This window comes from Mustela nivalis, assembly GCF_964662115.1.
Source record: "Mustela nivalis genome assembly, chromosome: 1".
NCBI classification, from domain to species: Eukaryota; Metazoa; Chordata; class Mammalia; order Carnivora; family Mustelidae; genus Mustela; species Mustela nivalis.
The window spans coordinates 67,545,852-67,558,685 of record NC_139020.1 but is presented as its reverse complement, the minus strand read 5'-3'; the positions used below and the strand labels follow the sequence as shown (position 1 = coordinate 67,558,685).

General features: G+C 43.1%; 1 protein-coding gene across 42 annotated transcripts in view; it reads left to right on the top strand.

Moving 5' to 3' along the window:
• Positions 1 to 11,421, top strand: part of TFDP2 (transcription factor Dp-2) — a 178,476-nt gene extending 167,055 nt beyond the window's left edge. For 40 of the 42 annotated variants that reach the window (XM_082712442.1, XM_082712436.1, XM_082712435.1 and 37 more), the window contains 3 exons: positions 132 to 298; positions 4,412 to 4,517; positions 4,733 to 11,421. In XM_082712442.1, the coding sequence (XP_082568568.1) occupies positions 132 to 298; positions 4,412 to 4,517; positions 4,733 to 4,916 (457 nt within the window). In that variant the 3' untranslated portion in view covers positions 4,917 to 11,421. The remainder of the gene's footprint in view (positions 1 to 131; positions 299 to 4,411; positions 4,518 to 4,732) is intronic. The other 2 variants (XM_082712451.1, XM_082712447.1) reach the window with 1 other exon arrangement.
• The last annotated feature ends 1,413 nt before the right edge of the window (positions 11,422 to 12,834 follow it).

Here is a 12,834-nt window from a genome sequence, read left to right as displayed (position 1 = left end):
GACAAGTAGCAGTTTCCAGTACTACAGCTGAACGTAGGCCCTCATTTTTTTATGTAATGTACAGAGTACCACACTACGCAGCCCTTCCCTATCCCACTGAAGCCCCGTACTAACTTTGTTTTCTGATGCAGGTTTGAATATCTTTTTAATTTTGACAACACCTTTGAGATCCATGATGACATAGAAGTACTGAAGCGGATGGGAATGTCCTTTGGCCTGGAGTCAGGCAAATGCTCTCTGGAGGATCTGAAACTTGCTAAATCGCTGGTGCCAAAGGCCTTAGAAGGTTATATCACAGGTATGTTAACGAATGCTTTCCCATTCTGTCCCCTTTAAATGTGACCATTCCCTTGAATTTCTCATTTATCATCGCTTGCTTTTCTTTAGAGATACAAACACAAATACAGTAAACTGGGAACAGTTTCTTGTTTCATTTTACTTATTGCTGACCTTTATATAAATGGACTCCTAGTGATACATTCTTTAGTGATAACGGATTTTTCCACTCAACATGATCTTTTCACCCATCCACATGATTTAATGTAGGTGTAATTCATACATTTTTACCACTGTATAGAACTCCATTATATGATTATATCACTATTCATTTTACCGATGATGAACCTTTAAGTTTTGTTTCCAGTTCCTTAATATGAAAAACAGTGCTACTTTGAACATTTCTGTGATGATACCATAGTGCCCCATGTGCTGGTGTGTGGCATGAGACAGCTGGGTCCCCGAGGGGGGTGGGGGGGGCTGCAGCTTCACTTATGATAAAGCCAGAGCTTTTTAATTTGATTTCACAAATTACATTCTCACCTGCAGGTTGGAAATACTCTTATTTTTCCCAAATCAGGTGGATGTGAAATGGCATCCTCATTTTTTTTTTAATTAAGATTTCATTCACATACCATAAAATTCACCATTTTATGGTATGTATAGTTCAGTGGGACTTAGTATATTCATAAGGTTGTGCAATCATCACTAATTCTACAACATTTTTATTTTTATCATTTCAGAAAGAAACCCCATATACATTAGCAGTCACTCCCTGTTCCCCCATTCCTCCCAGCCTTAGGCAACCAGTAATCTGCTTTGCCACTGGATTTGTCCATTCCGGACATTTCCTGTAGATGGAATCATGCACTAGCAGCCTTTGTGACAGATGTCTTTCACTTAGCATGAGGTTTTCAAGGTTCATCCATGCCGTAGCCTTGGTACTTCATCCCTTTTTATTGCCATCGTGTGAATAGTAGCACATTTCATCTACCCATTCATTAGTTGGTAGACATTTGGATTGTTTCTACTTCGGGGCTATTACGAATGATGCTGCTATAAACATTCTTGTACATGTTTCCGTGTGATCCTAAGTTGTCACTTCCGGTTGTATACCTAGTAGTGCAATTTCTTGGTCAAATGGCAACTCTGTATTTCACATTTTGAGTAACTCCAATTCTATTCTCTTGAATAGAGAACTCTTGAGTAACTCTATTCTCCAAAAGCATTTGTACCATTTTACAATACTACCAGCAGTGTATGAGGGCTCTGGGTTGTCCACATCCTTCTCAGTAATTATTACTGTCCATCCTTTTTATTATAACCTATTCTTGTAGATGCGAGGTAGTATTTTACTGTGGTTTTATTTTGCATTTTCCTAATGACTAGTGTGCTAAGCGTCTTTTTGTGTGCTTATTGGTCACTTGTAGATCTTCCTTGCAGAGATATCTATTCAGATCCTTTGCACATTTTTGCATCAGGTTGTCTTTTTATTGTGATTTTTAAGAATATACTGAGTATACTTGAAAACAAAGATAGTATGTTTTGCATGTTGTAGAATTCAGATTTTTTTTTCTGATTCAGAAATCTTTATGATTGTCTCATTTCTCAAGACTGTGTATATTCTGTACATATAATTTGGAGGCATAAATAATGCTTTTTACCTTTGCTTTTTCAAGTTTCCTTGATTTATAAATATCACCACCTAGAATTTCACATCACTTTCTGAAGGCACTGTACTATTAGTTCTAAGGTATAATAAATCAAATATGAGCAAAGAGGTAGTTCTTTTTTTTTTTTTTTAAGATTTTATTTTTTAAGTAATCTCTACACCCACCTTGGGGACTACAACCCAGAGATCAAGTTTCATGTTCTGCCAGTGAGCCAGCCAGGTGCCCCTTGTCCTTATTTTATTTTGCTCTATGGTTTTGGCCCTCTGGTCAAAACACAAGTTTGTTAATTGAGATTTGGTTTCTGTTGGATTTGGTTCTTAAACTAGCACCATCCACCTGCTGCAGGTGTGACCCCTTCTTGTCCTTTAGCCAGCTTGCCCCCTCTTTTCGCCCCCCACGCTCCCTTCTCCCCACTCTGTGCTCGAGCAGGCCCCGCTGTTTTCTTAAGCAGCGCAGGCATAGTGGCAGTCCAGCAGGGGCTGAATAAAGGGCTTACTCAATAAATCACCAGAACTTTATTTTAGCTTATTCTCAGTGAAAAGGTTCAGGGCAATCAGGCAGGCTCTATGGTTTTGATCTCTTTGTGACCTCATTTGCAGCCTGGGACATAGACTTTCTGGTTACTTTAAAAGAAGAAATTTGTGCCTTTAATGTGCAAAGGGACAGAATGGCTCTCGAGTTAGATTGTGAGAGCTATTGTGTGGATCTTATGATAATGCAAAAGAAATGTAGGCTTTTCAAAGCCATTGTGAAAAGGAAAATTTACTGTGTCACGCTCACAAACAAGTAAATAGCTGTGTTCTGACAGAAAGTTTCCATATATACTAATTAATATTCACCACGGGATTCTGGCTTTAATTTCATCTTGCACAGGCTTGTTCTTATTTAATGTAGTTAAAGTCTGCTATTCTTCTTAGAATTGAAGTTCTTTTTTTCCACAGCTGTCTTAGCTAGCCTATAAAGAACAGGGTTCACAAGGCCATTTTAAAATTAATGAAATCATTTAGTTTCCTTTTTTTCTACATAGGAAGCTTCTCACTTGGTCAGACTGTACTAATAGCAGAGTATTTAATCCTAGTACATATAGTTCTGGGAGTTTTTTGGGGTTCCTTTTTTTGGCACAGTAATTACAAAACTATTTTGATTAGCTGTAATAAAGGCTCATTACTAAATTGCACTTTTTGAGTATATATATGGTCTTATTTTGTAATGTAAGTCAAAGAATTTCTTTTTAGGCATACATTTCTATCATTTCTTTTACCTCTTTTGTAAACTTAATGTGAAAGAGACTATACTCATTCATTCAGTAACATTTAGATCTTACATGTTCTACTCACTGTCTTCTTTGAGCTAAATATGAGACCAGTATGAAACTAATAAAATTATAATAAGAATTTATCATGGTTATGATTGGAGAAATATGATATATACATAGAAAATAAGATTACAAGGTTATACACCCAAAATATTTTATGCAGACTAAAACAGTGTAATGCGTGTCTCACCTTCATTAGAAATGTGACTGCATATGACCTTTTAAAATAAGGGCTAGTTTGAGTTACAGAGCAAAGGATACCAGGGAAAAGACTGTATCTTTGATGAGTAATAGCACTGAGTTCTTTTGATGGCACATGAAAAGATGGTGCAGTGGGAGTTTTAGTAAAAATGTGTCTAACCTCCTTACCTGTTTCTTGTCATTTTTTTCCCCCAGAAGGTGGGGAGAGGGGAGAGGGAGAGAGAGAAACCAAAGCAGGCACCATACCCAGTGTGAAGCCTAATGCAGGGCTCCATCTCAACCCTGAGATCACAGCCTAAACTGAAATCAAGAGTCAGCCAGACACTTAACTGAGTGACCCACTCAGGCACCCCTGTCCTTCTTACCTGTTTCTGATTTCACTTTCTTTTTACCCTCTCCTGGCGTTAGTTTTTAACACCAGTCAGAGTCTTTGGTGGTGAAGACAGCAGGTGTCCAAGAATAGTGCAGCAATCACTGGGCTCTCAGCTGTCTCGAGGTCTTAATTAAGAGAAAGGAGTGGAAGTCTGGTTTAATTAGAATTCTTCCTCACTGTAGTCTGCCTTCCCATATTTTTTTTTTCCTATTCTTATGTCCTAGAGATTTCCTTTTTCCAAGCTGAAGAAATGTGGATTATCCCCAGAGCAGGAGATTTACCTAGCTCTGATTATTTTTAAAGCTATTTAATTATTTATTTGAGAGAGCGCACAAGCTGGGGATCAGTGGAAGGAGAGGGGCAGCAGGCTTCTGCTGAACATAGAACCTGATGCGGGGCTCCATCCCAGGACCCTGTGATCACAACCTGAGCCAAAGGCAGCCACTTCACCGACTGAGCCCCTCAGACGCCCCTCACCCAGCTGTAATTTAGATCAGGCTCATGCCCTTCCTCATCTGTGCTTCCTTCAACTGACAGTGGACCGACATCTTCTGTTTCTGTTTCTCCCTACAGATATCTCCACAGGACCTTCCTGGTTAAATCAGGGACTACTTTTGAACTCTACTCAGTCAGTTTCAAATTTAGACCTGACCACTGGTGCCACCTTGTCACAATCAAGGTATGTATTTTTTCTGGGTTAGAAAGAGAAGCGGTGAAGCCCTGAGCACCTCCGTGGGAAGAGCCAGGTGTCATTGCCGGCACAGGTCTTTCTGCAGCGGGTTCGGGCAGAGTGCCCCAGTGGTACCTCCTCTCCCGTGTTTTTAGTCCTACATTTTACAAAGCTTAAAACATTGACCACGTTAATGAACTTGTGTGTTTTTAATTATTTGCTAGTGTAAACCAAGGGTTGTGCTTGGATGCTGAAGTGGCCTTAGCAACTGGGCAGTTCCTTGCCCCAAACAGTCACCAGTCCAGCAGTGCGGCCTCTCACTGCTCTGAGTCGCGAGGCGAGACCCCCTGTTCATTCAACGACGAAGATGAGGAAGATGACGAGGAGGATTCCTCCTCCCCAGAATAAAGACAGGAGAAAACCCACATTTTAATATTTGATGCTCATGTGTGTTTTTAGTGTGAGCTCTTGTTTTTGAAATGATTGCTTCAGTCTTTGCCTTTGTTTGCACTGTGTGTTCAGTGAAAACTAGGGAAACACAATAAACAAATTATCTGAAGGCTGAGATGATTAAGATGAAAGTTAACATAGCATGAATGAAAACTCTGAATGACAGAGCCATGGATCACACTGCAAACAAAGCGGTTTTCTGAGGTGATAGAGGGGACAGTCCCTAAAGAATTGGCAGCATGAATGAAGCTCATTTATCTTCCATGAGTTGGGATCCTTGTGTTCCCCCACACCCACGTAACCCTCCTTAGAATCAAGATTGCTGTAGCGAATAGCCAGTGACATCACGTTTGTCATGTCTTTCTTCCTCGACTGGGCTGCTTTTTACAAGCAGAAGTGACCGTGAGAGGATCCAGTGAGGATGAGTTGTACAGCGAGGGGTGTAGACAGCAATCCTTGTGGTCTAAGGAGTTTAGATTGAACTGCTGAACTAGTTGGAAGTCTAGTTGAGGTGCTTGGTGCATCAGCTGCCTTAGACAGCTTCTAGAAAGGAGCAAGCGCTAATTCTTAAGTACTTAAGTGACATTTAGAATAATTTATAGTAAAACTGAAACGATCATTATTAGCCAATGCGTTGGTGCATAGAATTTTCTAGGGCTACTTCTGGAAGCCAAAATAGAATAGTGTTTCCATGTGCATTAAATACTTTGCCAGCACTGCCTTTGCCAGCATTTGAAATCTGGAATTTTACAGAGAAGGAAATTGTATCTGTAGTTTTAATCAAAGCTATGCATTTCATATAGCTTTTTCATTTAAAACAGAACCGAGAAACAAATTCCTGTGACTGAACTGCTTGCTTAGAGTTCCCTACAGTGCTTGTATGATTTTACTCCGTGTGCAATTTGTGAAAATGAACCAAATGTCATTACTTTTGTCTTAAAAGAAAAGTCTACTTCAAGAATATGGACAGCAATGTTTTCCTGTACATGTCACCTTTTGTACATTTTCGTTTATTGAAATTACCGTATTTGGCTTATTCCTGGCTAAACTGCATTTCAAATTAATCTGCTATTCAGTGTTTCACAGAAACACGGAAGAATATTGATCACTCCAAACGCTTGGATCTGTTTCATATTGTGCAGTAAACAGTATGTTGTTCCATAGCCAAAGACGCCACTGGGAACACTACACTGGTGTAGTCACAGTTCCTGCTTCTCCAAACAAGGGAGCATGGGGTATCTGCCAGCGTGGCCAAACCCCAATCTAATTTCACAGTAAGGCCTTCAGAAGGAGCAAATAATAATGGAAAATAACCCTTTGACTCGAATCATCTGGATTTGCCACTAGATTAATCTAGCACCTTTGGGCCCAGCACAGGCTTGTCCCAGATTGGTGCTTTTCTAAATCCATGGGGGAAGTATGGATGCCTTCTGATATCTTTTTCACTCTGCTTCCAGTGAGCCAGAGGTGAAAGATACGGCTAACCTAAAATTTTTACTAAGGCTGTGAAAACTAATACATGAGAACACACAACTTTAAGTTCCTTTGAGACAGCACTCATTCTGTCAGAAAGAAGCCATAGTGCAGACTTGGAGTGATCAAGGGGGCAGCGAGGTGGAGGCAGTTCTTAGAGAATTCCATCTCTGCCTGAGTGCAGGGGCACAGCTCCGAGGCTGGGTGGATGGCCGGAGCCCGGAGGACCGCAGAGGCTGCAGTGGGGCTCCGAGCGCTTCTAAGACATTTCTGACTCGAAGATCATCAGCTAAAAGCTGAGTAAAACTGAGTTTCCTGCCAAACTGCCACCTCCTTTACTAACTCCAACCTTAACCACCCACATCCCTATATTTGAGGGGGGTGGGCACTGCTAGCTCTTTAGTCTTCAGAATCTTTTATCCAGGTTCAAAGACCTGAACTTCAACATTTGTACAGATACATTAACCATAACCATTCCTCCACCAAATAGCAGAGTCCTTGTTGGAGCTCTTGGGACACCACCCCCTTCTCTATTCTCTCTCTCTTTCTCTCTCGCTCTCTCGCTCTCTCTCTGCTGCTATAGTGTTGTAAACTGATAAAACACAGGTTTGTTTTTTTAAAAGCAACCAAAGACTCCTAACGTAACCGGTGCCCCGTCACTGGCCCTCTCAGCATGTGCATGTGGTATTTGGTGGGAAATGGTCTCCGTCCCTCAGCAATGTATTTGGCTTCCTGCTGAGGACATCTGTTGGAGTCACCGTGGTCACCAGTACATGTCGCTCATATAAAGCCTTACCTGAGCAGAAAACTAAGTTGAGATGTTTAGAAAGATAAATTTTTATTCTTCTGTATCTCCCCTAAAGAGATTTTTTAAAACTTCAACACTCAGTCACAATTGCATATAGAAGTCGAAGTAACAAAATGTTGGGAAATTAGGGTCACAACATCCAGGATTCTTCATAGCATAGCCCTTGGGGTTACCTGCACATACAGACACCGCTCCCAGAAGGTGCTCATCCCACTCTGCTTTTCGGGGAGTTTGAGAGGCCTTTTTCCTCCTCAAGGGTCAGTTCAGCTGTGACCCTTTGAAGTGCATCATGTCATCCGGTCAGTGTATTCATGCTCCCTTTAGCACTTACGCAGAGGGGGCAGCAGACCTGCCCCAGCTGGCCCGCACACGGGGAGGGTAACACTGCCAGAGTCCACGGCAGTGATTCCGGCCCCCAGGCACCTGCCCAAGCTCCCCTACCCCCCACCCCATGAATCTGTCTCATCTACTTCATCCTTTCACGATGACAAGGGCATGAGAACAGCTCTAGTAAGTGCTGATGTGAATTGTGCCTTATGACCACAGAGGGCGCTGTGGAGCGGGCAGGAAAGAGGGTGCTGACACTGGCCCTGGACAACATGACAGATGATGACCACATATTTGGTTTGCCACAATTTACTTCTTTGTAGGAGTGGTGGGAGTTTCGGCCATTGTAGCAGGAGGAAAGAGGAGAACTCCCCTCACTGGCAGAATTTGCAGTTGTAACCACACCCTACCATATTTGAAAAATAAAGCCAGGGTCAGTCCTCAAATGCAAAATAGCTCCTATCAGATTGTTAAAATGGGGATGTTTCACAAACTTGCAGACATCTATCACTGGGCTGGCTGTTCGCTAAAACCACAACTCTTGGTTACTTGGATCATGGAAACAGCAGAGTTGCTCCATGTATGTAACTTGGACCCTGGGGACGCAGTGGCGGTGGGTGTTCTTGGGGGTAGGGTTACAAAGGAAGGGAGGGAGCGGCCAAAGCTGTTTGTCTCATAACCACACTCAGAGAGAGAGTTGGGGGAGGGGGCTGTTTAACTTGATCAGTGGTTCACTTTAAGGGCCCTATCCAGCTCCCTCTCCTCAGGCATATGAACAAAGTGTGTCTCACCAGTAGATCTGGGATGTAGGTGTTAAGATTGTACCTCCTTAGTGGTAAGTATGGAGTGGGTGTTGGACAGTGAATGTAAAGATTTAATCCTTCAATAGGTATTTGAGTGAATAAGAAACAGAAAACATTGAGAATGATCAGTGCTAAGGGGGAAAATGACAGGGTAAATAAGATGGTGGGGGGAAGGCGACTTTGGCTGAGGTGGCCAGAGAAGGCACCCCCTACCCCGAGAAAGTGACATTTGTCCTGGATCAGACAATGAAAGACTTGCCAAACCACTCTGTCCCATAAAATGCACTTTTTAAGCATACATTTTGGAGTTTATTAAGGAATTTTTAAGATTCAAAAGAAAAAACGAATTTAGCTACCAGCAGTATCCATAAACCAAGAGAAGATTCTAACTAACCCATGACATTCTCATTATTAGCTTCATCACCTTGCAGTGGAACCTATATCATAGAAAAGTAGTCACTTTTCTAGGTGTTTTCTTCTAATTTTTCAAGTGGTTAGATACATAAAGATCTACTTTTTATATTAGATACATAAAAGATAATATTTTACTCTGTGTGTGGATTGGCCTTAGTGGAGCTAAAGACTCCCCCAGGATATTTTCACAAATAGGCTCCGCATTTTCATGACCCATGGCAGCAGTCTGTTGGGACTGGCAGTCCTGAGTTTGTGTTTATGGGAGACCCACAAGAGTGCCTGGGGCCTGCACTGTGCCGCCTGCCTCAGGAGTGTGCCTCCCCGCCCTCTAAATCACAGCTGGCAGTTAAAGCTTCAGGTAAGCCACACTATTACTTAAAAGAGAAAAGCCTGATATTTGCTTAAGATCTTTCCTTTTTAAGAAAAATGTAAATGCCCACATAATGATAACATTTCTCAGGAATTAGCCCCTTCAAGGTATCTCTGAACAGTTATGCTTACGTAACTTTTGAGATCCAGTTCCCCCACATATGTCTACATTCACACTATGCTAAAGAAGAAAAAGTGGTGGACGTGCAACTCTGACCCTCCAGTTATGCCGTGGGTATGTCTGATGCATACAGAAGCATAAATGGTAGCAGACAGCCATGCATGATAGTACTGAAGACAGCAAACAGTGTGTTCATTTCATACGTGCATTCTGTGCAGCTCTTCCTCAGTCAAGGTGAAATCCTGTGTCATTCTTATACGGCCTTTGCTTTTCAAAAAGGACTCTAGAATCCAGTGTTGTCTTGACCCTTGCTGGTCCAACAGACTGGACTTTGGGCCTCCCTGCTTAGAGCTGTGTTGGAAGCCAGCATAGATGAAACGGGCAGGACTCACCTTTTCTCCACCCAGGGTCTCAGAGAGAAAGGGAGCTTCTCTTCCACCCCATTCATTGAGAAACAAGCTGAGAGGGGCGCCTGGGTGACTCAGTGGGTTAAGCCTCTGCCTTCGGCTCAGGTCATGGTCTCAGGGTTCTGGGATTGAGCCCTGCATCAGGCTCTCTGCTCAGCAGGGAGCCTGCTTCCCCCGCCCCCCACCTGCCTCTCTGCCTACTTGTGATCTCTCTGTTATATAAATTATTTAAAAATTTAAAAAGAGAGAGAGAGAGAAACAAGCTGAGAGCTTGACCTGCCTAATATCCCTCGGCCTGTCTGGCCGAGTTTGCACCACAACCCAGAATTTCTTCCTGTGAGGACCACAGGGCCTTCTGAAAACCGTCCCCTCACTACAGTCCTTCCAAACAGCTCTGAATAAGTATCAGTCCTCTGTCGCACCAAGTGCTTCACAGCCAAGGAGCACAAGTGGAACTCCACTCCTGAGTCCCCACCATGAGGCTATGGTGTCAGCTTTGGGCCCCTCTCCACCTGGGAGACCCCAGTTTTAGACCTCACACCTGGGAAGAAACTCCTTCCTCCATGAGCAAAGACTGCCCTGCATGTTGGTCATTGATAGGAGTCTGAAGAGGCTGGTTTATTAGTAGATCTTTCTGTACCACATTAGCTTGTTTCTGTCTGTTCTGTCTCAACAAGGAAACTCCCCCAGATCATATTTGGGGTTAAAAACCCTTTGTCACTTCAGACTCCCCATGTCACTAATCATACATCATCTTCCGCATGCCAGGCACCACCTAGTAACAAATGGCCTGATGTTTTGTTTTGTTTTGTTTGTTCATAGTGGGTCAGCGTTTTTTTCAGACCACAGTTTGAAGACTTCTCTGAGCACATTGCAGTTCTGTTCCTCCTAGCAGCACAATGGCAGGTTCCACCTTTCATTAGCAACCGGCGCAAGCTCACTGGCAGCTGCTCCGCGGGCCTGAGCTCTTAGGACCATGATCTGGTACTGGGAGTTCCTTGAGGTGTTTTGTTTACCACCACCACACTTGACTTTGAGACAGAAGAGAGGCTCTGAGGCAAAACCACAAGTTTGTTCACTTTTCCTTTGGAGATGCTTTATTCCGATCATGTGCTGTTGGGTTTGGTTTCCAGAAAATATAGTCTGCTTTTTTTCTGCATGAAGGAAACATTGTGGTGCCACATGCTTTAAACAGTTTAAACGAGAGAAGTCAGGGGAAGATGCAGACACCACATCTGATTTGCCTAACGTAGACTATTAGATTGAAGTACCTAACCTAATATGATGTATTATTTTATAGCATCTCAAACTTTGTAAATAAATACCGTTATTTTTATATGGAAATTTTATAGAAGAGCTATTTCTGTATACTTAATTATTCCTGGATTTCCTGAAATTGCTTCCAATAGATAACAAGTTCTAAGCAGTGTTCCTCTAAGGATGGTTCAAGGACCACCTGCGGCAGAATTAACGAGGAGAGTTCTAAAATGTTGCATCCCCAGGACCCACCCCAGATGCTCTGAAGTGCTAGCAGTGGGCCTCCCTGGGAAGTTGTATTTGTAATAAACTCTGAGTGATGGTTTTTGTCTATTAAAGTGTATCTTTATCCATCCTGTAAGCTTAAAAGAAGGAAAGAAAAAACATCTGAGATGAGTGTAACTTGTGCTTGAGGAAAAAAAGGATCAGACTATTCTATGATTTGAATGAGATGTATTATAGAAAAAATAAATAATTTAAATAATGTTGGTCTCTCATTATTAGTGGGCCGATAGCGGGTAAGAGGGTATTGTGGTATGCTCTGCCCTCCCTCCTTTAGGACCAGGACACTCCATTCTTTGTGCCCCCCCACCCCACCCCAGGAATTGCCCTCAGCAGAGAACTGCTTTCCCTGCAACTATGCCCACAAGCAGCCAGTGAGGGTACAAAAGCCCAGCTTCCTTGCTGCAATCTGGGGTATCTGAAGTGCCATCCAGTTTCAGAATTCCTCATGGAACTGGGCAGTTCCCTCTAACAACTGCATCGTGGTTCAGCTTTCCCCTACTGCCCCATCCTGCTTCCCCCACTCTACAGGCGGTGGTCCCAAGAGTACCCCCCAGTACACACATGCCACCTGTCCCACCTATGGTGGAAATATGTCAGTTGCTTTAAAGGTTTTCTGTCTTACAGACCTAGGATTTTACATCTTTTTAAGGTTACTTGAGAAGATTATAGCATAATGAATCGTGTCTTCACAGTCCCAGAAATGATTGACCTAAATGCAGTTTTTTAAGGGAAGATGCTTTTTTCACTTCCCTTTATACCAAACCAGGAGCACCCAGAACAGCTGAGGTGAGGAATACAAAATGTGATGTTCCCACGTCTCAAGCAGAATTTCAAGGTTTCTGGCCTCAGGGACTGTAGCCCCTCTGCACCTCTTCAGGCAACCTCTGGCTGCTTCAGGGAGAAGCAGGAGCTCCTGGTAATGGCTATCTGCTATGTTCCTACAAGCTAAGCAGAGGACGGACTTGATGGGCACATGGATAAGAAGAAGGTGCAGAAGGGTTCGGAGCAATTTGGGGGCCAGACAGAGGTGCCAGGGCTTGAAGAGACACTAGGAAATGATTAGGGAAGCTCTCCCTTGAATGTTCATGCCCAGAAAGGAAGGTCACTTCCTGTAAAGATTGTTACCTGAGTTTAGTATATCAAGGAATGATGGTGGCGTGGGACACCCAGTGTTGAAATGGGGAGCCAGTGCCCACTTCTTTGTCCCAGGGCTTTACTGGAGTGAGCCCCAGCTGCTTTGCCCTCTGCTCCTCTTACCCCCTTGTAGCCACTTTTTGGAGCCATTTGGTTATGTGTCAGGACTGGATCATTTGGCCATGAGAGAGTGCTTTAGCTCCTGTAGCCCTATGAAGGATGTTGTGAAGGACAGTGGGGAATGTCGTGGGTAGCCATCTTCCACACTGCTGACAGGGAAGATGTCTGCAGACTCTAGGAGTTGCTTACTTCAAAACGCCCTTTTTGGTGAAGGGTGCTTGCCTGAGAGGACAAAGCATCAGAAAGAAGACAGCCTCAACCAAGAGCCTCCTCCAGGAGACAGAATCCATTTGACAATCGACATCTTTTTAGATTCATATTCCTAAAAGCTGTTTTTTGCTCCCTCCCTCCTGACCGA